General features: G+C 37.3%; 1 protein-coding gene across 1 annotated transcript; it reads left to right on the top strand.

The window, feature by feature from the left end:
• The first annotated feature begins 1114 nt into the window (after nucleotides 1-1114).
• On the top strand, nucleotides 1115-6732 carry LOC130027639 (hyaluronidase PH-20-like). The gene is made up of 3 exons (XM_056118492.1): nucleotides 1115-1966; nucleotides 2695-2784; nucleotides 6430-6732. Exons 1-3 carry the CDS (start codon nucleotides 1115-1117, stop codon nucleotides 6730-6732), a joined length of 1245 nt encoding a protein of 414 aa, XP_055974467.1.
• Nucleotides 6733-23972: the final 17240 nt, after the last annotated feature.

Raw genomic sequence — 23972 nt, 5'->3', positions numbered from 1 at the left:
ATGTACATAGATATATATGACAAATTGTAGGTATATAAGACAAAAGACCATAAGAGGCTGAAACTTCTACGGAAATAAAATGAAAAAAATCACCGGAAAATTTCTGAGGAAAGATAATGGAAGAGATGTTTTGTTTGTGCAAGGCATTTGGGTTTCAAATTTCAGTCCTATTATAAGTTGCTCTCCATCTTTTTTATAGAATATCTTCTATCGCACTAGTGGCAGAAATGGGGGTCTTAATCATTCTCAATGTAAAAACTCAATATATAAGGATAGAAATTTCAGAAAATTTTCATATGCATTTTTCAAAGTTTTTCAAATATATATTGCTTTACTGAAATGTCACAACAGATATTTGATATTGTTAATTTATTGTTCAAATACTATAGTAACTTAACATCCCCAACAAATAAATTGTAGAGATAATTAAATAGTTTGAGGAAGCAGAGTACAAACTGCTAGTGTTAAGAAAAATTAATGATTTTTGTAATTTTAGTTATTTGTGGATACTAAGTTCAGGAGCCATCAGACAGATACAAATATTATTTTGATTACTTAACATACGTTAAAAAGACATTTAATAATCATTCTAGGCCCTTAATTAATAATATCTTCTCTTTGGATATAAATCCAACTGTATAAAGACAAATGCTTATATAGGAAATGACTGGATTGATTTTAGAGTTACATTACATGCTGTGTATATATGAACAGAAGAAAAACCTTTTAATCTTCAAATATTTCATCAAAGTCATGCTTCTTGATCTTTTGAGTATTGTAAAATTTACAATATATAATACAGATAAGTAGGCTTAATATTAATATGTATTTTTTCTAGATATATTTGAGAAATTCGCAAACCATTCCTGAAATATACGAAAAGAAGAAACATAATAAGTTGAACCATAGTTATCATCATCCTTTTCTGTTACTATCTCACATCAAATACCGAATATATCAAATAATTGATCACAGAATAGGTGACATTTTTCCATTATTATTTTTTGTCATGAAAGTACTAGAGGTCAAATGTATCATCCTTTGCAACTTTGTTGGGTTCAACGGATTATTTCTGGCAATGCTCACCTACCTTATGTTTCCAATTTACTTGACGATGAATTATTCTGCATCTCCTATTATTCCAAACACTACTTACATCCTTGCATGGAATGTTCCAACTGAAAAATGTCCTAAGGATTATAATGTGACAATAAATCTGAGCATCTACTCATTTGTAGGATATCCTACCAAAAATACCACTGGACAAAATGTTACATTGTTTTATGTGGATAGACTTGGTCTATATCCTTACATAAATATGAGTACTAAAGAAGATGTGAATGGAGGTATTCCCCAGTGTGCAAATGTAACAGCTCACTTGGAAGAAGCCTGTAAGAACATTGAAGAATATATAAAAAATGATTCTGTAGGCTTGGCTGTTATTGACTGGGAAGATTGGAGACCCCTCTGGGATAGAAATTGGGGTTCAAAAACTATTTACAGGAACAAATCTATTGAGTTGGTTAGGAAAAACAATAAAAGTCTTGATGATGTTGAGGTTAATAAGACAGCAAAAACAGAATTTGAAAAGGCAGCAAAGGATTTCATGTTAAAGACAATAAAACTGGGAAAATCATTAAGACCAAAGAACTATTGGGGTTTTTACCTTTTCCCTGATTGTTACAATCATCAGTACACGAAAAGAGAATATAATGGAAGTTGCTTTGACATAGAGAAAAAAAGAAATGACCAACTCTACTGGTTGTGGAATGAAAGCACTGCTCTTTACCCATCCATTTACTTGAATAAAAATTTAAGTTCAAATCCACTGGCGGCGCTCTTTGCCAGAAATCGGGTCCAGGAAGCCATTCGGGTATCTACAAAGCGCAGTGTTGAAAATCCACTTCCGGTTTTTGTGTATGTCCGTCCGGATTTTACAGATGCTCCTGGAGAATTTCTTTCTGAGGTAAGAAAACCAGTGCAAACCACCGGCCATGACATTGTATTCAGGCTGGTATTCAGTGGAATTGTTCATCATTTGTTAAGGGAATTAAACTTATATTTTAGTACACATGATAAGAACCAGTTCACCATAAAATGATAGAAGTGTAAAATAAGAATATATTTGACTTTTGATTCAATCATATAAAGCTTCCAATGAGAATGAGGTATTGTTGATAATGGAGAAATTTATTCTAGTATTGAGTTGCTCTTTTTTTATGGGTGGTCATGCCTCCCTCCCTTTCTTCCATCCTTCCTTCCTTCCTTCCTTCCTTCCTTCCTTCCTTCCTTCCTTCCTTCCTTCCGTCCTTCCTTTTCTCCTTTCTTCCCTCCCTCCTTTATTCTTTCATAATTTTTCTCCTTCAAATTTTATTGCCAGAGACAACTTATAAATTCTCATGGTACCATATGAGGTAGAGGGACCTAAGGTATGTCCGATCTTGCCAAACAAGTGCCTTACCTATTCATTGTGCAATCCATCTCTGTATTTTCTTTTTTTTGACCATAGATCAATGAACATTGTGAAAAGATTTTTGCTTTACGAAGACAGTATCTTTTAAAAGATAAAATTAAGTTAGCAGAAAAGATTTAAATTATACTTGTATATTCTGCTGCTTAACTTTATTTTACTCTTCTTTGTGTAATTTTAATTTTGTTCCAATTGGTTTAACTTCTTTCTATCATATTTGACAGTTTGATCTTATGAATACTATTGGTGAGAGTATTGCTCTAGGGGCCTCTGGAATTATAGTATGGGGAAGCCTCAATTTCAGCAAAAGTAAGGTAAGTTTAATTGTAGGCAATAGGCTAAACTATTCTCAGTTTTAATGTTTCTGTTGATTCTGAGGAATAAAAATAGTGCGATGATCCTCACACATCAGAGTTGCACAATGTGTTTTATGGAATCCAAAAATCTACCATTTGTTTCTTTCTATTGGAGGCAGGATGTATTTTCTTTCTTTCGAGTCTGGAAGTAAATAATATGATTCTGGACTTTATTCTGGAACTTATATTTCATGGACTTGATTCCTACTGAGCAGCAAAATCACTTCTACCCACTCAAAATTCTCGCATTATGTTGAGTAGCTTTTAAATGAATTCCTGTTTCTACTCTTGTTTCTACTCTTCTGTTTCTAATCTTCTCTTTCTACTCTTCAAAGGCACTAGTCGACAAGCACTTGTGAGTTTGTGATACAGTACTATATTATTCTTAACTGAGCATGCATATATATATAGTCACTGAACAAAATTATTTTATTGTAAAGGTCATAAAACAATGTTCTTGGGTAAAATTGGGCTTATTGGTTTCTTTGTACAACTTTTAGGATAAAATTACTTTGTTTTTTTAAAGTGCATTAGAAAATCCAAGAGTGATAGACTTCTGGTTCTTTTGACCCCCTTTTGTCATACACAGTGTACTCAGTATGTGTGAGGGATCAGTCCCAATGGCTCAAAGGTCTATAAGTGTCTCAGGAATTGAAGAGTCAGCAGCATGCAAAACAAGCATATTATAAGCAGTACTACCTCTCTAGCCCAGAGTAATAGAATTCTGTAACAAAAAGAAAATATAATGTTGGGGATAAAAACATAGTAATGCAGGTAGAGCATTTGCCTTTTACATTGCCAAACCTGGTTTGAAACCTGGCATCCCATATCGGTCCCCCAGCAATACAGGACTAATTTCTACATTCAGAGACAGAAGTAACCCCTGTGTATTGCAAGGTGACCCAAAAATTTAAAAAAAATGCAAAAGTATGAAAATATAATATAAATGAAACTATTGTTGTTTATAAGTGTTTTTGGAACATAAAGAGTTTATTTTCATTTTAATTGGACCTGAAAGAATAATTCAAGGTTAATTAGTTTTTGAAATCAATGAAAATGTTCAAAACATACCTAAGGGACAAGACTAGGAATACATGTTTCCAATGTATTAAACTAGCTCGAACCTTTAGACTCAATGCGAAAATAGTATTGTCATAGGGAACACAAATTTTTTAGAGGTGAACTTTTCCTTTATTCATTGAAGTAGACATAATGGTGATGTATGTGTCATGGAGAAAGTCTTATGGTATCAAAAGCCAGGATCTTGTTTCAGAAAATGTAAAGAACAGAATTGATCATGTAAGATGTGAAGAACTTTTTGGTGTTTTGTGCCCAGAGATAAACTAGTCAAAATTTCACTTTTTTAATGATAGAAATAATAGGTAAGCTTCAATGTGAAACTTTGTTTCTGTTTGTTTGGGGGTTACTCTTAACTATGCTCAGAGTTTCCTTCTGACTCTTTTCTCAAGATTCATTCTTGGTGATACTTGGAGACTCTAAGTGTTACCAGGGGTTGAGGTAGGATTGGCTGTATTTAAGGCAGCTTCTTAGACTCTATACTACCTCTTGTTTTCTCATTTTATAACTTTAAAAAGATAATTTCAATGCTTTCAACTATTTTGCATTTTTGTATGTCTCAGGTGTGAATAGTGCCTAAAGAAATGACAGAAAAAAATAATTGAAAGAGATCCTGTTAAACACTTTGCAGAATCTTTTATTTGTCATAAAATGAATTAAAATATATAACTATTTTAGAAATAGTTCAAAGCATCACTCATGTTTCCTGAAACATATGACCTTCCTTTTCAACAGACTGTATTTCTATGATTAACCACTATGAATTCCCTGTATTGATATTTTGCTTTAACAAGTTTTGATCATTTTTTAGTTTAGGCAATAAGGAACAATATGTCATCTCCCCCATTTAGTTGAATGCAGGAGAGGGTACTAAATTAACTCATTAATTTATTTTACATTCTTCCTGACATCACAGTCTGCAATTGTGATCAGGAAATTCTCAGCATCCCACACAAAGGGATAGATTTTGCTACCCTGGCTAATTTCTACCTATGGTACTGCCTGAAATTGTTGCTACTTTACTCTATTTCAAATTCTTATGCTTGTGTTTCCAATTTGTAATCATTTAACTGCAAGTTTGATAATAAAAATTACTATCATTTTTCTATACTGCATTAAATAGACTTAAGAAATTTTCTTATGTTCCTGGTTAATTTGCAGCTTGAGTTTCAGTAATACCAAGTCTAATTGCAATGGTGGAAGTAAGGTCTTTGTGAAATGTAGATAAGTTCTTCTTTCCTTTTTATGTTATGAGATTCGTGTGGAACCAGAGGAATCTGGCTTATGAGACATGGCGCAAAATGTTTTTAATTCCTGGTAAAACACAGGCAGTTTAATATAATAATTTTTATCCTGTCATCTTTACAACACACCTAAGGGACATAAACTTTATCTATTCTTAATTGACAGTTAAAAACACCTTGAAGTATTGGGCCAGAGTGAGTAGGGTATTTGCCTTCCACGAGTTTGTCCAGGTTCAATCTTCAGAATCCCATTTGGTCCCCTGAGCATTTTCAGAGTAATTCCTAAGTGCGATCCAAAATAAAAAAAAAAAAAAGGAATGTTGAATGTTGGCTTGTTTTTGTTAAATTCAGACACTTAATCACTGAAATAATTGGGATGAGAGACCCAGAGCCCATAACCTGTCAGATACACTGATTTGGACTTTGGGCCACACGCTTTCAAACAAAGGGTTTACGGTTGGCTCTGTGCACATAGATTGCACAGGCAGTGTTTGGGCTCATGTACAGTACAGGGCATCAGATATGTATCAGCTGGGAACAAGGCAAGCACCATACCTGCTGTACTATATCTCCTCTAGATATAGCCAACATTTCCTCACCCTGATTAAGGCATGATAAATCAATCAATAGGTCAACCAAGTTTAAAATATATTGAATCTCAATCATGTAACTATTCAGTGGTTTTAAATGTCATTTAAATTTCTTAAAATTCCTCTCGAAAACCTTAAAAATAATTTTATTTTTAAGAGTAAAAGGAAAAAGTATTTTCTCCCTTGCTGAATTTCATTTGTTGTTGCTCTTTTTTTTATTTTATTTTGCTTTTTGGGTCACACCCAGCGATGCACAGGGGTTACTCCTGGCTCTGCACTCAGGAGTTACTCCTGGCGGTGCTCAGGGCACCATATGGGATGCTGGGAGTCAAATGCGGGTCTTCGCGTGCAAAGTAAACACCCTATCTCTCCAGCCCCTGTTGTTGCTTTTTTTGTTGTTCGTTTTTTTAAAAAAAATTGATTCATTAATTTTGTTTTGGGTGTCATATCCAGTGATGCTCTAGAGTTACTCCTGGCTCAAAACTCAGGAATTATACCAAGCAGTGTTCAAGGGATCATATGGGATACTGGATATTGAACACAGTCAGCTGCCTGCAAGGCAAATGTCCTCCTCCTCTGTATATTGCTCAGGCCCTCTTTTTGTTGTTATTGTTTAGAAAATGCTCCACACAGTGAATCTATTCTTATATATGTTACCTTGTTCTTTGATACCCTTAACTTTTTATTTACAGGATTCATGCAACAATCTAACCAATTACCTGAATGATGTCCTAAATCCTTACTTACTGAATGTCACCCAAGCAGCCGAAAGGTGTAGCCAAGTGCTCTGTAATGGGCAAGGAATATGTAAAAGGAAAAATTGGAACTCAACTGACTATCTTCACCTGAAAGAAGAAACATTTAGGATTGGAAATGTGGACATTAAAGAGTCCAAAGTGAATGAGAATTTTACAAAACTAGATGTGAAAGAATTTGCTACAAACTTTGAGTGCCGCTGCTATTCCAACATGAATTGTAATCAGACAAGTCCTTAGCTAAGCATTAATTACATTAATGTATGTAATGCTAATGTTTGCATGTCATCCTCTCTAGACCCAGTTGACTAAGATCCTATTCTTATTGGAAAAAAGTCAAGTTCTCAATTTTTAACAATATCTCATTTTCCATACTATCTGCAATTTTGACTTATTTTTTTCTGAAAAAGGTGTCTTTGAATTCCTTAAAGTGAATATTCAGTGGAAGTCATCTCCAACAAACTCCAAGAAGGGCTTCAGAGTGTTAACCAGTAAAAAACTACTTAGCACTTATTACTGAATACAATATAAATGAAATCATATGTGTATGAATGAATCATAGATGAAATGATTTATGATAAATCAATTTTGATAATTTATGATTAATTTATAATAAAGAAATAAATTTATGATGAATTTATAATAAATGAAATCATTAATGCAAACAATTATGTTTTCAAGACTAATTTTTTTTTGAGGAGGCACAACTAGAGGTGTTCAGGGTTTACTCCTGGCTCTGTGATCAGATATCATTCCTGTGTATGCATGGGGAGCCATTGATGGTACTGGGGATTTAGACCCAAGTTGTCTGCATGCAAGGCTAGTGCTTAACCTATGCAATAACTCATTGGACCCATTCTGCTAATTCATTTTACAATTTGTATCAGGTACTGATTTTATTTACATTTTTACATATAACATATAACTTTAGCAAAGCAATCTTTACGATAACTAAGAATATTTAACTATGCTTTGCTAGTTCAGATAAAAATATTTATTATTGCACTTTACATTTCTTCATAAATATAAACTAACCTCTTCCAAACTATAGTTTGATTTGAAAAACAAACCAAACCAAACCAAGCCAAAAAATGTGTCTTTGTGACATTAGTGGAAGGAAGGTGATACCAGTAAAGGGATTGGTGTTGGAACACTCTATGTCTGAAACCCAATCATGAATAACATTGCAAGTCACAGTGATTAAATAAAAAATGATAAAAGATTGCTTTTAAATCATAAAATTAGTTTTGAATTGTTCTGATTGATGAGGGACAATGACGAGATTTTTTCAAAATAATATTAAGGGCAGTTTTATATTATATAATCTACATTTTTCATAGTAGTGGCTGGCTGAAAGAGCAAAAATGAGAAATTCATGGCATTTTTCTATGTGTATAATGAATAGAAGAGTGACAAAAATAACGAAAATAATTCCATTCAGAGTCCATCTCAAGAAAATTAAGTACCATGAAAATAGCTAAATAAAAGAAACAGAAGACTGATACAATAAAAACCATGTCAGAGCTAAATAATTTCAGATGGCATAAGAAATGGAAACATATAAGCTGTTCTGTATCAGAAGGATTTAAACTGTCCAAAGAGCCATCCTATACACAGCATTATAAAGTTTCAATGTAGTTCTATCAAAATATCCATGACCTTTTCAAGGAGACATACACAAATTCCGGTTAAAATTTATATAGGGCAATAAGACTCCAGAGTAGATGAAGCCATTTTAGGTAAAAGAAGATATGAATCTGTTTATTCCTCCAAACTTTAAATTATATTACAAAATGATTGTAATGAACTCATGATTCAGTAATAAGTATAGACTGAGAACAATACAGTAGAATTAAGAGTTCAAAGACATTTACTCAGGAACATATCTGTTCATGGAATCTTTTGAAAGAATATAGGTGCATTATGTGTATAAAGGAAAACCTCTTTGACAAAGGAGGTGTTGGTAAAACAGGTCAACCATACTGAAAAAAATTAACTCAGACCACAATCTTACCCTTTAAAAGTCAGGACTGATAACCTTGCCACCAGACCCCATGTCAGGCTGTTTCACTCAGGGTACCTCAGAGGAGCCTAGGTGAGACCACACCGCCTCAAGGGACATAGTTCCAGGAGCCAACAACCCCTAAAACTCAACCACGGCCCTGCTCATAGCTGCTCTCCACATGTTCTGGCCAAATCTCACCCTCAAGTGAACCCCCCCAGAAAACACAGGTATGCAGGCCTTTGTGACAGAGAATTCTGGGTTCAACAGGACTGGAAACTGGAAACATATAACCTCTGCCCCTATGCCCCATCTCTGGTGATTCAGGAGTCACACCCATAAGTCACCCCTGACTTGTGCCAGATAATCTCATCATTGGCCTCCATGCAGACCTCACACCCTTCTCTTTCAGAAGAGACCAAGGTGACGCCCGTTAAAGCCATGCCACAGAACTCCACACCAGGCTGTTTCACTTTGGGCACCCCAGAGGAGCGTGAGTAACACCCCACCCCATACCAAGCGTTGCAGCCCTAGTAGCTGAAAGTCCCCAGATTCGAACCTCTGCCAGGATCAGTGCACTCTTCATACACTCAGGACGAGCCTCAACCGCGAGTAAAAATTCTACGGACATTCATAGGACACACTCTCTCCATAGTCCAAGAATACCACAACACATTGGATGGTATTCAAAGTAGGAGGCAACCAACCTTACAGGGAAATATTATATTATTTTGGTTCTTCTTTGGGGCAGGTAATTCGAGTTCAGGATGAAACACCTGAAATATGGTGGTGGCAAATTGTAAGGGTGGTGGGATTGGTGTTTGAATATTAACGTCATCAAATATTGTGAACTATCTAACAAAATAAAAAATTAGAAAAAGAGTCCAACTTTGTATACGGAAGCAAACAAGTTTGTATACGGAAGCAAACAAAAAATCACTGTATCACTGTCATCCTGCTGTTCTTCTATTTACTTGAGCAGATGCCAGTAACGTCTCTATTCCCCCCAGCACTGAGATTTTTGCTGCCTCTTCTAACTCATCTTTCCCTACAATTGGAGGCACTTTCCAGTTCAGGGGAATGACACCAGTTGTCATTACTGGTTTTGGCATATTGAATACGCTACGGGGAGCTTGCCAGGATCTGCCAATTGGATGGGATACTTTTGGTAGTTTGCCAGGCTCTCCGAGAGGTATATATTCTCTCTATGATTTGTTTCCTAGTGTCTGAACAACATCAAATATCATTTGTCAATTATGGAAAAAGGGCAGAAAGTGTCCTATAATGTGTCATGGCCACAAAGCTGCCATGAGGTCTGGAAAGCATCCTGGAGCATGGCGGTGGTTGGGTAGAGGAGGTCGGCTATCTGGGTTGGGTCTCTTGTGGCAGTGAAGAACTCCCCCACCCCACTCCAAGATGCCCCGAGTTAAAACAGCCTGATGTGGAGTCTGGTGGCATTGCCATGAGGGCCTCATTTTATATTCCTGTCTGAGAGAAGCAGACATGAGTTCTTGAGGGTGGCCAATTGTAAGATGGCACTGTTTTGTCCTTCCTGCATAGCCTCGGGTATTTAGGTTTATTGGATTGTTCCCATCACAGTGCTCCCATTTCTCTGTGGTTATTTGTAACTTTTTCTTTGTGCTCTGTTGATTTGTCAATATTGTTTTTCTCTTCTCCCTAAGTCTTTTGCATTGTTTATTCAGAGCAATGTCCTTTTTGTATGGACCAAACAAGACAGTATACGCTTTGCTTTGTTGGGATTGGGAGTTCCCTAGCCCTGGGAGGCGCGGAGAGACCAGATAGACACAATTCCTGCAGGAGTAAAAACGGGGTTTATTTAGACCAGCATGCTGGGGCTCCGCAGCATACCCCAAAAATGGACAGTGTCTGAGAGCCCCGAACTTCTTCAAAGGGGATCTTATATAGGCCGTCACTGGCCGTTACAGCAAAGCCTGCGCATTTCATAGCCAATAGATTTGTAACAACATATACTTTCTTAACCAATCCATTTAAAAGTACCTCACTCCTTAGCCTATGGATTCAAAGATCAGCATTTATGTACATCGATTGTCAGCACAAGCAAGGTTATAGCTGGAATCATTAAGCCTTAGGAAATCTCCCTTGACCATCCTCATTTTGAGTTACCCAAGTCTGCAGGGTGCTTTAGTGAGACAATACATTCCAGGAAAGGGCAATTTCCCCCAACCACCTGCATCCTGAGTTATCCTTTACCCAAATCTGCAGGGTGCTTTACTGAGACAATACATTTCAGGGAGAGTAAATACACCTGAATCCTGTCACACTTGGTTTAGAAAGAAGTTATGCCCTGTTCACTTTCCAAGTCCTCTCTCCCCCAGGTGCAAAGCAGCCAAGCAGTTTTACAGAAAGCAATGTTGCAAGTTAGCTAAAGTACACAAAAATTTGATGCCCTAATATGGATTCTTTCAGCTTTTATAATATGAGTCTCAGTGATATTTCCCTCCTGGGCATCTGTTCTCTCACCTAAGCCTCAGCTGCCTTTACTTCCTAGAGCTCCCAAAAGCAGGGTCCTGATGAGGGACTGGATGGAACCACAGCAAGCCATAAGAGGTGTGCTACCCTGGCATTGAGATGGGCTTCGCTAAAGCGCCTAAAAACTTAACTATAAGTTAAGAGGTTGGTCATGGACAAATGCTGTCATGATCCAAAAAGAAATAACTAGTTTTGGACCCTGTTAGGGTTAGGAATAATTAATCTGGTCTGGAAGCTGTAGTTTGAACTGTGGCATGATTTTCCCAGGAGAGCTGCCTTACAAGCCTCAAATGTTATCTTTTACTGTGTCCATACAAAAATAAATAGGATTAAGATGTTGATAGAGTTTTTGGACTAAGGAAAAGAGAAAAACACTTTAAGGGGTATTTTGCCCTTGGGCAGTCAGGAAGGGCTTTGGAATACCTCTTAAGTGGTGTTCCCTTTGAACCTGGTGGGCCCTCAGGAAGGGTTTTCTTATGTTGATTTTGCTACTTGACTGGGTGTGGTGTAGGTCCAGAGTGCTGGGGAGTTGGAGAGGCAAGAGTGTTGGAGAATGAGAGAGAGAGCAGGGCAGCAAGATGGACTCAGGGAGGTCAGGGAGAGAAGAATGTAGGAGAATACAGGAGCAGGCATGGAGAGAGAGAGAGAGAGAGAGAGAGAGAGAGAGAGAGAGAGAGAGAGAGAGAGAGTGCCTAGACTGTGAGATAGAGCTCAGAGAGATGAGCAGGAGACAGGAATGAGAGGAGGTGAAGACTAGAATAGGAGGCTCAGAGAGACTGGGGCAGGCACTTAAGGAGAATAGAATAAAGGGCATCTGATCAATCAACCTGCTTGGCCATCATTTCCTCCACTGTCTACTCCATGTCCCCTGCCCTGGCTGGGCGAGCAGCCCGGGGCCCACTCCAAACCCAGGTAGCTAGGGGAAGAGCCATTGGAACCTCTCCCTGGCTGCCCCGTAAAGAATTTATACAGCCAATGAAAAATCAAACAAAGAAAATCAACTAAAATTTCAGTATATATCAATGTGGTGTATATTGATGAATTATACTTTTTTAAAGCATGACATTACTTACAAAATAACTTTGGGGTTATTGTGATTTCTATGCAGCATTATTTTGTGAAGATTATATCATTAAACAAAGTATGGGCTCTTCAATTGTGTCAATTCTCTACATCTTGATATCCTACTCATTCTGGAAACTTATGTGATCCTTATGAATGCAGTCTAATCTTTTATTTTTTTGTACTATCCCTCCTACAAACTTCTTTCTCCTGACAACCTTTCTCCAAGGTTCCCAAAGCAGCAACAATAGATGCTGAGGTAACAATGACCAATATTCTTTGCTTATTAGATGCTCTGTTCTGCCCTTATCTGGGTTTCTGAGTGGGAATGAGACCCTGAGTGGAAATGAGACCCTAACTTAAGGAACCACCTTTTGGGCCAGTTTCTTACTCTTTCAATTCCAATAAATGACATGTATGTAACTCATTCTGACCTACTGTAATGTCATATTCTTTAGTGTACTAAACTTCGAAATAGTTTACTTTTGCTTTTAAACGTAATGAGTTTGTTCATTAAGGTTAGAGAAATTGCAAAATAGAAGATTTCAAGAGTTTTGTGTGTAACACATAAACATAGACAATCTTACTATGGTGCTTTCATAGCACACAAATTTCAATAACATTAAATTACAGTGAATATTTTCCAATTGGGTTAGTATACACTTATTTATACCCCCCCTCAATGTGCTGGTCTTATTGGTAACAGGACTTGTATTTTAAAAAGTTCACTTTGGTCCAAATCCCCAGTACCACCTATGGCTCCCCAAGCACTCCCAGGAATGACCTATGATCACAGAGCGAGGGATAAACCCTGACCACTTCTATGTGTGCCTCCCCAAAAACTATTAGCATTGAATATGTACTAGAATATATAATTTATTTTTATTGTATTCAGGAGTAAGTGGTTGGATATGTTATACTGTTTAGCGCTCTGAACCCCTTGTTGGAGGCTGTTGGAGATGACTTCCACTGAATATTCACTCTAAGGAACCCAAAGACACCTTTTCAGAGACTAAAATAAGTTAACATTGCAGATAGAATGGAAATTGAGATATTGCTAAAAAGTCAGGACTTAATTTTTTTCCATAAGAATAGAATCTAAATCAACTGGATCTAGAGAGGATGATATGCAGACATTAGCATTACATACATTAATATAATTAATGCTTAGCTAAGAACTTGTCTGATTACAGTCCATCTTGGAATAACAGCTGTGATCAAATTTTGTATCAAATTTTTCCACATCTAGGTTTGTAAAATTCTTGTTCACTTTGGACTCTTTAATGTCCCCATTTCCAATCCTAAATGTTTCTTCTTTCAGGTGAAGATAGTGAGTTGAGTTCCAACTATTCCTTTTACATACTCCTTTCCCTATACAAAGCACTTGGGTACACCTTTCGGCTGCTTTGGTGACATTCAGTAAGTAAGGATTTAGGACATTGTTGAGGTAATTCTTTAGATTGTTGCATGAATTCTTTAAGTAGAAAGTTAATAGTATGAAAGGAAAGGTAACATATATAAGAATGGATTCATTGTATGAAGCATTTTCTAAACAAGAACAACAAAAAGAGGGTCTGAGCAATTCCTCCACCCCTCTCAGAGAGCCCGGCAAGCTACCGAGAGTATCTTGCCCGCACGGCAGGGCCTTGAAAGCTACCCATGACGTACTCGAAATGCCAAACACAGTAACAACAAGTCTCATGATGGAGACGTTACTGGGCCCACTCGAGCAAAGCGATGAACAACGGGAGGACCGTGACCATGACCATGAGCGATAGATCATCTTGGAGTGAGTTTGCCTTGCAGACAGCTGACCAGGGTTTGATCTTCTGTATCCTATATGGTCCCATGAACACTGCCTGAAGTAATTCCTGAGTGCAGAACCAGGAAAACCTCTTGAGCATCACCAGGTCTGACCCAAAATATAAAATAAATAAATCATTTTAAAAACAAAAAAGCAACAACAAATGAAACTCAGTCAAGGAGAAAATATTTTTCTTTAACCTTACCAGTAAAATTGTTTCAAAGGTTCTTCATATAGAGGAGAGATAGTATAGCAGGTATGGTGTTTACCTTGTACCCACCTGGCACATGTTTGATGCCCTGTACTTTACATGAACCCAGGTACTGCCTGAGTGATCTACATACACAGAACAAAGAGTAAAACCTTTGCATGAAAGGGTATGGCCCGGGGGTATGGTGCTGCCTGCAGATCAATCAGTACCTGTGACGCGAGTGCATCAGCAGCCTCATGGCACCTTCAGACTTGCAGATATCCCAAAATTGCTGCTGTGCCTTTGGCCAGACCCCAAAAACTTGGGACAAAATTTACCAAGAAAGTAAACAGCCAAGTTAGGTATGTGGGAAACACACCACAAACCACCTCCGGTTCAGTTATATAATTGGAGGCAAGGTCTCTGTGGTTCCTGATTGAACTGCTTAAAGGCCATGATCCCAGAGACTCAGAAACGAATCTCGGAACCCAGCGGCTTTAGGTAGAAATGCGTCCGGCCCCTGCAGTAGGCTACCAGTGCTGGGCCAACCCAGGTGGGAATAGGTTTCGTGCCTTGGCCTGTTCCCCCTGGCGGCCCAGTGGCTGCCATCCTTCAGAGGCCACTGATAGTCACATTTGTGCCCCCAGTGACGAGACACACAGGGCCTCATGGGATGGGGGTGGAGCCGGGCTTGTCCTCCCCACCCCAACGACACCCCAAGTCATCGCCCACGAACAGCCTCTCTGGCTCCTGATTAAGCTGCTTAACAGCCTTGATCCCAGAGATTCAGAGACAAATCTCGAAACCCAGCGGCTTTTGGCAGAAATGTGTCCGGACCCCGCAGTAGGTTACTGTTGCCGGGCCACCCCAGTGGGGGAAGGGTACTGTCCCTCCGCATGTTTCCTTCTGGTGGCTCTGTGGCAGTCATCCTCCAGAGGCCACTGGACAGTCAGGCTTGGGCCCGCAGTGACGAAACTTGTTGGGCCTAATGGGATGGGGTGGAGCCGGGCCTGTCCTCCCCACCCCAACGAGATCCCAAGTCATCACCCACAAATGGCTTCTCTGGCTCCTCATCAAGCTGCTCAATGGCCATGATCCCAGAGACTCAGGAGCAGATCTCGAAACCGAGTGGCTTTTGGCAGAAATCCCTCTGGATTTAAGTGTTAAAATTTCGGAATTTCAAAATCCCACGGCCACTACTGAAGCAATAGAAAACAAATTGTCTAATGTTGCCTTTTCAGCAGATCTGAGTGTTGGGGTAAAATCACAAATAATAATGGTGGGTCTGGTATCAAAATATTGAATGTAATCAGAGAGAGAGTAATGTGGAAATCATCTGCCCCACAGGTAGGGGGAGGGTATGGGATGGGGGTATACTGGGGTTTTTGGTGGTGGAGAATGGGCACTTGTGAAGTTACGGGTGTTTCATTGTATGACCGAGACTTAGACCCAAAAGCTTTGTAACTGCTCTCACAGTGACTCAATGAATAAAATTATAAAAAAATGAAAAAAAAAAGTAAGGTGGAGTTCATGCACAATTGAATCCGCTAATCAGTGCCTGAATAAATAGCTGTACTCCTACAAAAAAAAAAAAAAAAGAAAAAAAAGAAAGGATATGGCCCAAAGCCCAATTCAGTGTATCTGAGATAATCTTTTTAAAGTTTCAAAATGAAGAACCAAGAGGTAGTATAGAGTTTAAGAAGCTGCATTAAATATAGCCAATCCTATCTCAATCTCTGGCAAAACCTACAGTCTCGAAGTACCACCAGGATTGAATCTTGAGCACATAATAGGAAAGAACCTCTTAGAATAGTTAAGAGTAACTCAAAACAAGCAGAGATAAGAGTTTCAAATTGAACTATAGCTAATATTTCTATATTTAATATAGTCAAATATTTAACAAGTTTATCTATGGGCAACAAAAGGCCAAAAATATTCTTTCTTTACATCTTAGATGATCATTTCTGTTACTTATACTTCCTGAAATAAGAATGTGGCTCTTGTTACTCTAAGCCACTCATACATCACCAACATGTCAACTTCTATCAGTAAAGGAGAAGTTCATCTCCCAAAAAACCTGTGTTCTCTATGGCAACATTTTTTTTTGCATTGAGTCTAGAGGTTCAACTAACTTTAATACATGGGAGAAAATGGATTCCTAGTGTTCTCCCTTAGGTATGTTTTGAACATTTTCATTAGAAAACTAATGCTTTAATCACCATATATTATTCTTTCAGGCCAAATTAAAATTAAAACGAGCTCTTTATTTTCTAAAAACACTTCTAAAAGACTGTCATGGTCACCGTCCTCCCGTTGTTCATTGATTTGCTCAAGCGGGCCCAGTAATGTCTCCATTGTGACACTTGTTACTGTGTTTGGCATATTGAATAAATCACGGGTAGCTTGCCAGGCTTTGCCGTGTGGGGAGATACTCTCGGTAGCTTGCCAGCCTCCCTAAGAGGGGTGGAGGAATCAAACCTGGGTTGGACAGGTCGGCCGTGTGTAAGGCAAACACCCTACCGGCTGTGCTATCACTCCAACCCACTTATAAAAGACAGGATTTTATGTTTACATTATGTTTTAGTTCTTCTTTTTTTAATTTTTGGATCACCTGGAAATGCTCATGGGTTATTCCTGGCTCTGAACTTAAGAGTTAGTCCTAGTATTGCTAGGGGGACCCTATGAGTTGCGGGTTTCAAACCAGGTTGATGATGTACAAGACAAATGCTCGTCATCTGCCGTAATATCTCTTTGGCCACCAACATTATGTTTTCTTTATGTTACAGAATTCTATTACTCTTGGCCTAGAGAGATAGTACTGCCTTTAATTTGTTTGTCTTACATGCTGCTGACTCTACAATTCCTGATGCACATATAGACCTTTGACCCAGAGGGAATGATCCCTCAACACAAACTGACTACACCGTGTCTGATAAAAAAAAGTTTTAAAAAAACTTAAAAAAACTTTTAAAAAAACATATTTTTATTAGTTTTATAAACTTATAGAAGAAGCGTTTTGCCATAGCTGGAAGCCAGCCTCATGAGTTGAGGGGAGAAGGCAGATGGAATAGAGAAGGGATCACTAAGAAAATAATGGCTGAAGGAATCAGCCAGGATGGAAGATGTGTGCCAGAAGTAGTTAATGGACCAAACATGATGACCTCTCAATGTCTTTATTGCAAACTATAATGCCCAAAAGTACAGAGAGAGAGTATGGGGAATATTGCCTGCTACGGAGACACGAAGAGGGGGGAAGGGGTTGTACTGGTGATATTGGTGGTAGGGAATGTGTACTGGTGGAGGGATGGGTTTTTGATCATTATGTGATTGTAACCCAAAAATGAAAGCTTGTAACTTTCTCATGGTGATTGAATACAATTTAAACATAAATAAATAAATCTCTTCAATCCCACTGTTCTTCCTGTATTAACATACGCCTCAGAGATCTGGGCCCTATGAAAACAGGATGAGAACACTATTGAGGTCTCACAAAAGTAATTGAAAGAGCTATGTTTGGAGTATCAAGTTTCACTCAAATTAGAGAAAGAATCTGGAGTTCCAACCTCCATTGACGATCAAGAATCAGGGACACTCTCTCGTTTGCCAAGGCGTCGAAAATCAGATGAGCTGGATATGTGATGAGATTTGGTGATGACCACTGGACTAGAGCCATTACTGACTGGATTCCACGGGACGCAAAAAAATCTCATGGCTGCTCACTGACAAGATGATGAAACATCTTCATCAAGACCCTGAACAATCGCTTTGAGCCTCTTCTTGTTCCTAGAACAAGCAGACACTATTGGGCTACATTAGGACGGGACGGGGACAAATGGAGACATTACTGGCACCCACTAGAGCAAATAGATGAGTAACAGAATGTCAAGTGATCAAATAAATAAAATAAAAAATATAAAAGAAATCAATCACTCTTCAATTTTTTCATCCATTTTAAATAAAATATTTTAACTAAAAGTTGTACCAAAAAATCACTTAGTCCAATTTCACCAAAGAGCATTTTTTGATGACCTTTACAATCAAATAATTTTATTTAATGACTAAGTATTTGTGTGCTCAGGGAAAAATAATTTAATAATGCATCACAAATGAACAAGTGCATATTGACTAGTGGTAAAACTTTGAAGAAGAGAAACAAATGGTATCTATCATTCAAATTACTCAAAAGGCAGAATTTCCTGACCCCATGAAATGTTGTCTTCACCTGGGCACATTGAATGGGAATGGGATGAGTTTCCCTCCCCGCCCCAAGCAGAATCCTGACAGCCGAATACCTCCAAAACCCAGCTGCAGCCATGCTCAAGGGCACTCTCCACACACTCAAGCAAGCCTCACTCATGAAGGAACCGGCAGAGGAACCCAGTTATGTGGGTCTCGTGGATGAGGTTTCCAAGCCTGTTCAGAGATATTGTCTTCATAAAACATAAATATTTTCACGATGTTTATTGAACTATTTTCAAAAAAGAAGAACAAAGGTGGATGCACAGTGCATAGGTAAGTCACTTGCTTAGCAAGAACGAACATACCTTAGATCCCTGTACTTCATATGGTACCCTGAGCATTTTAAGGCTGTCTGTGGCAAGATAATTGGAAGAAGGAACAAAAAGTCTGAAAGAACGAAGGAGGGAGGGAAGGAAGGAGAAAAAGATGGAAGGGAGGGAGGCAAGGAGGGAGGAAGAGAGGAAGGAAGGAAGGAAGGAAGGCAGGAAGGAAGGAAGGAAGGAAGGAAGGAAGGGAGGGAGGGAGGGAGGGAAGGAAAACCACCTATAAAAAGAGAAACTAAGGACAAGAATCAAATTCTGCATTTTCTACAATACTTCATTCTTGCTGGAAGTTTTACACATTTGAATTAAAAGTCAAATATATTCTTATTTTACACTTCTATTTATTATATGGTGATCTGGTTCTACCTCAAGTGTATTAAAATGTAAATTTTATTCTCTTCACAAATGATGTACAATTCCACTGAATACCAGCCTGAATACAATGTCATGGCCTGTGGTTTGCATTGATTTTCTTACCTCAGAAAGAAATTCTCCAGGAGCCTCTGTAAAATTCGAGGGACACACACAAAAATCTGAAGTGGATTTTCAACATCTCACACTGTAGATACACGAACGGCTTCCTAAACACGACTTCTGGAAAAGAGTGCCTCTCGGGGATTTGAACTTAAATTTTTATTCAAGTAAATGGATGGATAACGAGCAGTGCTTTCATTCCACAACCAGTCGAGTTGATCATTTCTTGTTTTCTCTATGTCAAAGCAACTTCCATTATATTCGCGTACCCTATACTGATGGTTCTAACAATCAGGAAAAAGGTAATAACCCCAATAGCTGTTGGTCTTAATTATTCTCCCAGTTTTAAAATCTCTAGAGTGAAATTCTTTGCTGCCTTTTCAAATTCTGCTTTCGCTGTCTCATTAACCTCACTTGGATTAATACTTTCAATGTTTTGCACAACAAACTCAATAGATTTTTTTCTTGTAAATATTTTTGAACCCTAATTTCTAGCCCAGAGGGTTCTCCAATCTTCCCAGTCAATAGAAGCCAAACCTATCGAACCATTTTTTATATGATATTCAATGTTTTTCCTGGCTTCTTCCAAGTGTGCTTTTAGGTTTCCACACTGGGAAATACCTCCATTCACATCTTCATTAGTACTCATATTTTTGTGAGGACATAGACCAAGTCTATCCACATCCTACAACATAACATTTTGTCCAGCGTCACTTTTAGTAGGATATCCTACAAAAGAGTAAATACTCAGATTTATTGTCATTCTCATGACGAAAAAATAATGGAAAACGTCACCTGTTCTGTGATCAATGATTTGATATATTCAATAGCTGATGTGAGATAGAAAGAGAAAAGAGTAATGATATCAGTGGTTTCATTTATTATATTTCTTCTTTTGTCATATTTTAGCGATGTTTTTTGCAAATTCCTTAGATATATCTGGAAAAAATACATATTAAGCCGACTTTCCTGTATTTGCTCGAGCGGGCCCAGTAACGTCTCCATTGGAGACTTTGTTGTTACTGTGTCTGGCATATCGAATACTCTCGGTAGCGCATTGGACTTCCTGTATTATAGATTGTAAATTTTAACATACTTTGAAGATCAAGAGTCATGACTTTGATAAAATATTTGAAGACTAAAGGCTTTTCTTCTGTTCATATATACACAGAATGTACTTGTAAATCTAAAGTAAGTCAAGTCATTTTATATATGAGCGTTTGTCTTTATACAGTTGGATTTATATGCAAAGAGAATATGTTGCTAACTAGGGGCCTAGAGTGATTAATAAATGTCTTTTTAACATATATTCAGTAAGTAAAATAATATTTGTATCTATCTGATAACTCCTGAATTTAGTTTCCACAAAGTAATAACCTATTAAAGTCACTCATTTTTCTTGATTAAGACCTGCAGATTGTACTCTGCTTCCTCAATGTAAGGTTAAAATCAAGTTGCTCAAAGTATTGAATTATTTCTACTGTATATTTTCGGGGATGTCATGTCACTTTAGAATTTGTATAAAAAAGTAACATTATCATATGTCTGTTGTGATATTTCAATAAAGCAACATTTATTTGAAAAATTCTATGAAAAATGCATATGAAGGTTTTCTGAACAACCTATACTTATATGGCCTTTTTTACATTGAGGATGATTAACACTCCTATTTCGGTCTATGTTGCGATTAAAGGGTTTTCATATAAAAGATGGAGAATACCTTATAATCAGACTGAAATTTGAAACCAAATTGCTTAGAACAAACACAACAGTTGTTCCTTTATTTGTCCTCATAAGATTTCTGGAGATTTTTGTTCATTTTATTGTCCCTAGAAGCTTCAGTGTTTTATGGTGCTTTGTCTTAGATATCAAAATTTTGTCATATACAACTATATACATATAGACATTATGTTTATATATGTTCCTACTACACATTTTTTGGTTAAAATTTGTAAAAAGTCTACTTTATGAAGCCTGACAAAGACCACATATGATAAGATTCTTTTGTATCGCATGTGGCCAACCGAGGGTCTGTTCTCAGAGGCCTACTAGCAACCCTGAGTCCAAGAAAAGTAATCCCAGAGTGCAAAGCCAGGATTATGAATTGAACAACACTGGGTATGAACCCCAAACAAGACAAACAGGTTCCTTTGTACATAGCAACTTAATAAAGATGATGAGTTTATCTAAACATAACTCTATTTTTCTATGGGCTCATAAAATTTTATCAAGGTACGTAAGAGGGTGAACTAAAATTCACTATTCTTCCATGCCTGGAACATAGTAAATATCAAGAATTAAAAATTTGGAGATGGATAACCACAGTCATGCTAGGTTAAAAGTATTTTCTAGAAACTTTTATAAAAACATTAACAATAGGGCTGGAGCGGTAGCACAGTGGATAGGGCATTTACCTTGCAGGCAGGCAACCCAAGTTCAATTCCCAGCATCCCATATGGTCCCTTGAAGACTGCCAGGACTAATCCCTGAGTGCTTAGCCAGGAGTAACTCTGTGCATTGCTGGGTGTGATCCCCAAAGGAAAAAAAATTAACAACTCTGTGAGCTATTAAATAAACCTTTAGATAGAAATGAAATAATATGAAATCTAACTACATGGGAGCCAGATCAATGATGGAACGGTGCCTCAGAAATGCCATATATAGTTGCCATATATTTCCATACCAGACACTTTGAGAGAAAATCTACATGAACAAATCTTCAAGTGTCATGACTTTATTAGAAAATCAGACTAATAGTATCCTTAAAGTACTCAGCCTTCATTGGGTTTTCCCTTTCTATCTTAGTTTAATGGGTCCATGAAGAAGAAAACCATTAAAAACTTACACTTTAAATTGTTTTCCTTTATCTTGACAAAATCTTTCTGATTTACCAAAGATACTTAAATACAATATTCTGTCTTTGATTGGTGATTGGTCAATGACACAGGTGTGAGAAACAAATAAATTTCAGAACTAATCACGATCACGATCACGACTATCCTGTTGTTCATGGATCGCCTGGAGCAGGCCCCAGTAATGTCTCCTTCATCCTAGCCCTGAGATTTTTTAAAAAGTGCCATATTAAAATCATTTGGACAAAATGGCAGGCTACCGAATGTAACCTGCCCACACAGCAGAGTCTAGCAAACTCCCCGTGGTATACACAATATGCCAAATACCAGTAACAATAATGGTTCTCATTCAGAACTAATAGTGGACAGAAATAATTTAGAATCTTGGTATTTTTACATTACATGGTAATTATATGTTACTTTAACCATAGAGAATTCTGTTCATAAGAGAAGAGAAAAATGCTGACTAAAAATAGGAAAAAATAAATATTGCAGTATGAAGCTCAAATTGAGTTACTCTGAGCAGTAGCAAATTGACCGTATATCTACAAGATATCAGACAATCATTAACAATACTTCTATAAAACAAAAAATACAGTTAGTGTATAACTGTTAAAATATATGCGAGATGCTAACCTAGAATAGAAAATAATGTACCGTATAATTTTTTTTTTTTACTCTTTGAGGTATGCCAAATATTTGTAGATTTTCTTACCCCTGCATGAGTTAATAAAGACCAGAGCACATTTATCCTTGGAGATGAAAAGAGAGGGCAGTTCATCTGTCACCTCACCAAGAACAGAGGTAACCAAAAGTGCCCTTTTATGATCACCTGAGACAAGAGAAACAGGAACTCAGTTCCAGGTTGATGGTCAGCTTTGAACAAGGCCAGGTGATGACAAAATGGAAGTGTCACAGAGACTCACCAATTTACTACTCACAGAAGGCAAAGGCACTAAAAGCAATCTCACAGAATTGGGAAAATCAACTGTATAAATATGCAATAATGTATATTATAATATTAAGAAAGTTTGTCATACATCAATTTCAGAATTTAAAAACAAACAATTGTTTCATTTAGACAATATGACTTTCAAAGTTACTTATAATAATGTTCGACTTTCAATCCAACTCTACATGATCCCATTGCTCAACCAATCAACCTGAGTCCATTCCTAGCCTCCAAATTTGATAAATATATTTTCAAATTTAATTAATCTATTTTAATCCCATCTTTTCAGTGTTATGGGTCCACTAGGTTTTATCTTTACAATGACAAGTTCGATAAAATATAATAGTTTATCTAAACATGCATGCATTACCTGCTTTTAGTAATCTATAAATTACAGTTCTATTTTAAAATTGGCACCTATAAAATGCCTTAATCAATAAAATGTTTTATACATTGAATTAATTCATTGATTGTCATTACTTAGTTGAGATGATAGGTTTTTATCCTTAATATAGACGGTATATTTTCTGATTTTATTTTATTTTAGGTCTTGTAATTTACAACAATATTCATAGATGAACATTAAACATACAATGTTCTCACATCAATCTCACCACTCGTGTCAAGTTACATCCACCAAGTTTGTAAGTTTCCTCCCCCACACTTCAGCCCCAGACTGCAACTTGAAAATGACCTTTGTAAGTTCCATTGTTAAAGTTCTGGTTTGTAATTACAAAGTTGTTGATTCTGTGATTGAATCAATCATGAACATACAATGTGATTGATTCCAACTATTTAGCTAGCTCATTCCTTTAGTACACTGATATGCCTGAATCCCCTTGAGCCTAGTTCCCTAAGCTTCTCATTGCCCCTTCTCACAGGTCTCCCACCTCATGCTCAAATGCACAGAGTTCTTCTCTTTCTCCTAACTATGCATTATTGTTTTTGTCATTTTATTAATGCATCAGGATTTGCAGTCATATTCTTTGTTTTAGATATTCTATGTGCCAGTACCATTCACATCACCAGTGTCCTCTTCCCGCTCTTGATTTTCAGGTCTCCAACCAGATA

The sequence above is a fragment of the Sorex fumeus genome, unplaced genomic scaffold (genome assembly GCF_029834395.1).
Source record: "Sorex fumeus unplaced genomic scaffold, SorFum_2.1 ptg000037l, whole genome shotgun sequence".
Lineage (NCBI taxonomy): Eukaryota > Metazoa > Chordata > Mammalia > Eulipotyphla > Soricidae > Sorex > Sorex fumeus.
Note: the sequence above shows the minus strand (reverse complement) of the source record. Positions and strands in the feature narration are given on the sequence as shown.

Coding starts and splice junctions, on each gene's coding strand:
- LOC130027639 (XM_056118492.1), top strand. CDS start 1,115: ATGAATTATTCTGCATCTCCTATTATTCCAAACACTACTTACATCCTT. Junction 1,967..2,694: donor CTGGAGAATTTCTTTCTGAG/GTAAGAAAACCA, acceptor CATATTTGACAG/TTTGATCTTATGAATACTAT. Junction 2,785..6,429: donor TCAATTTCAGCAAAAGTAAG/GTAAGTTTAATT, acceptor TTTTATTTACAG/GATTCATGCAACAATCTAAC.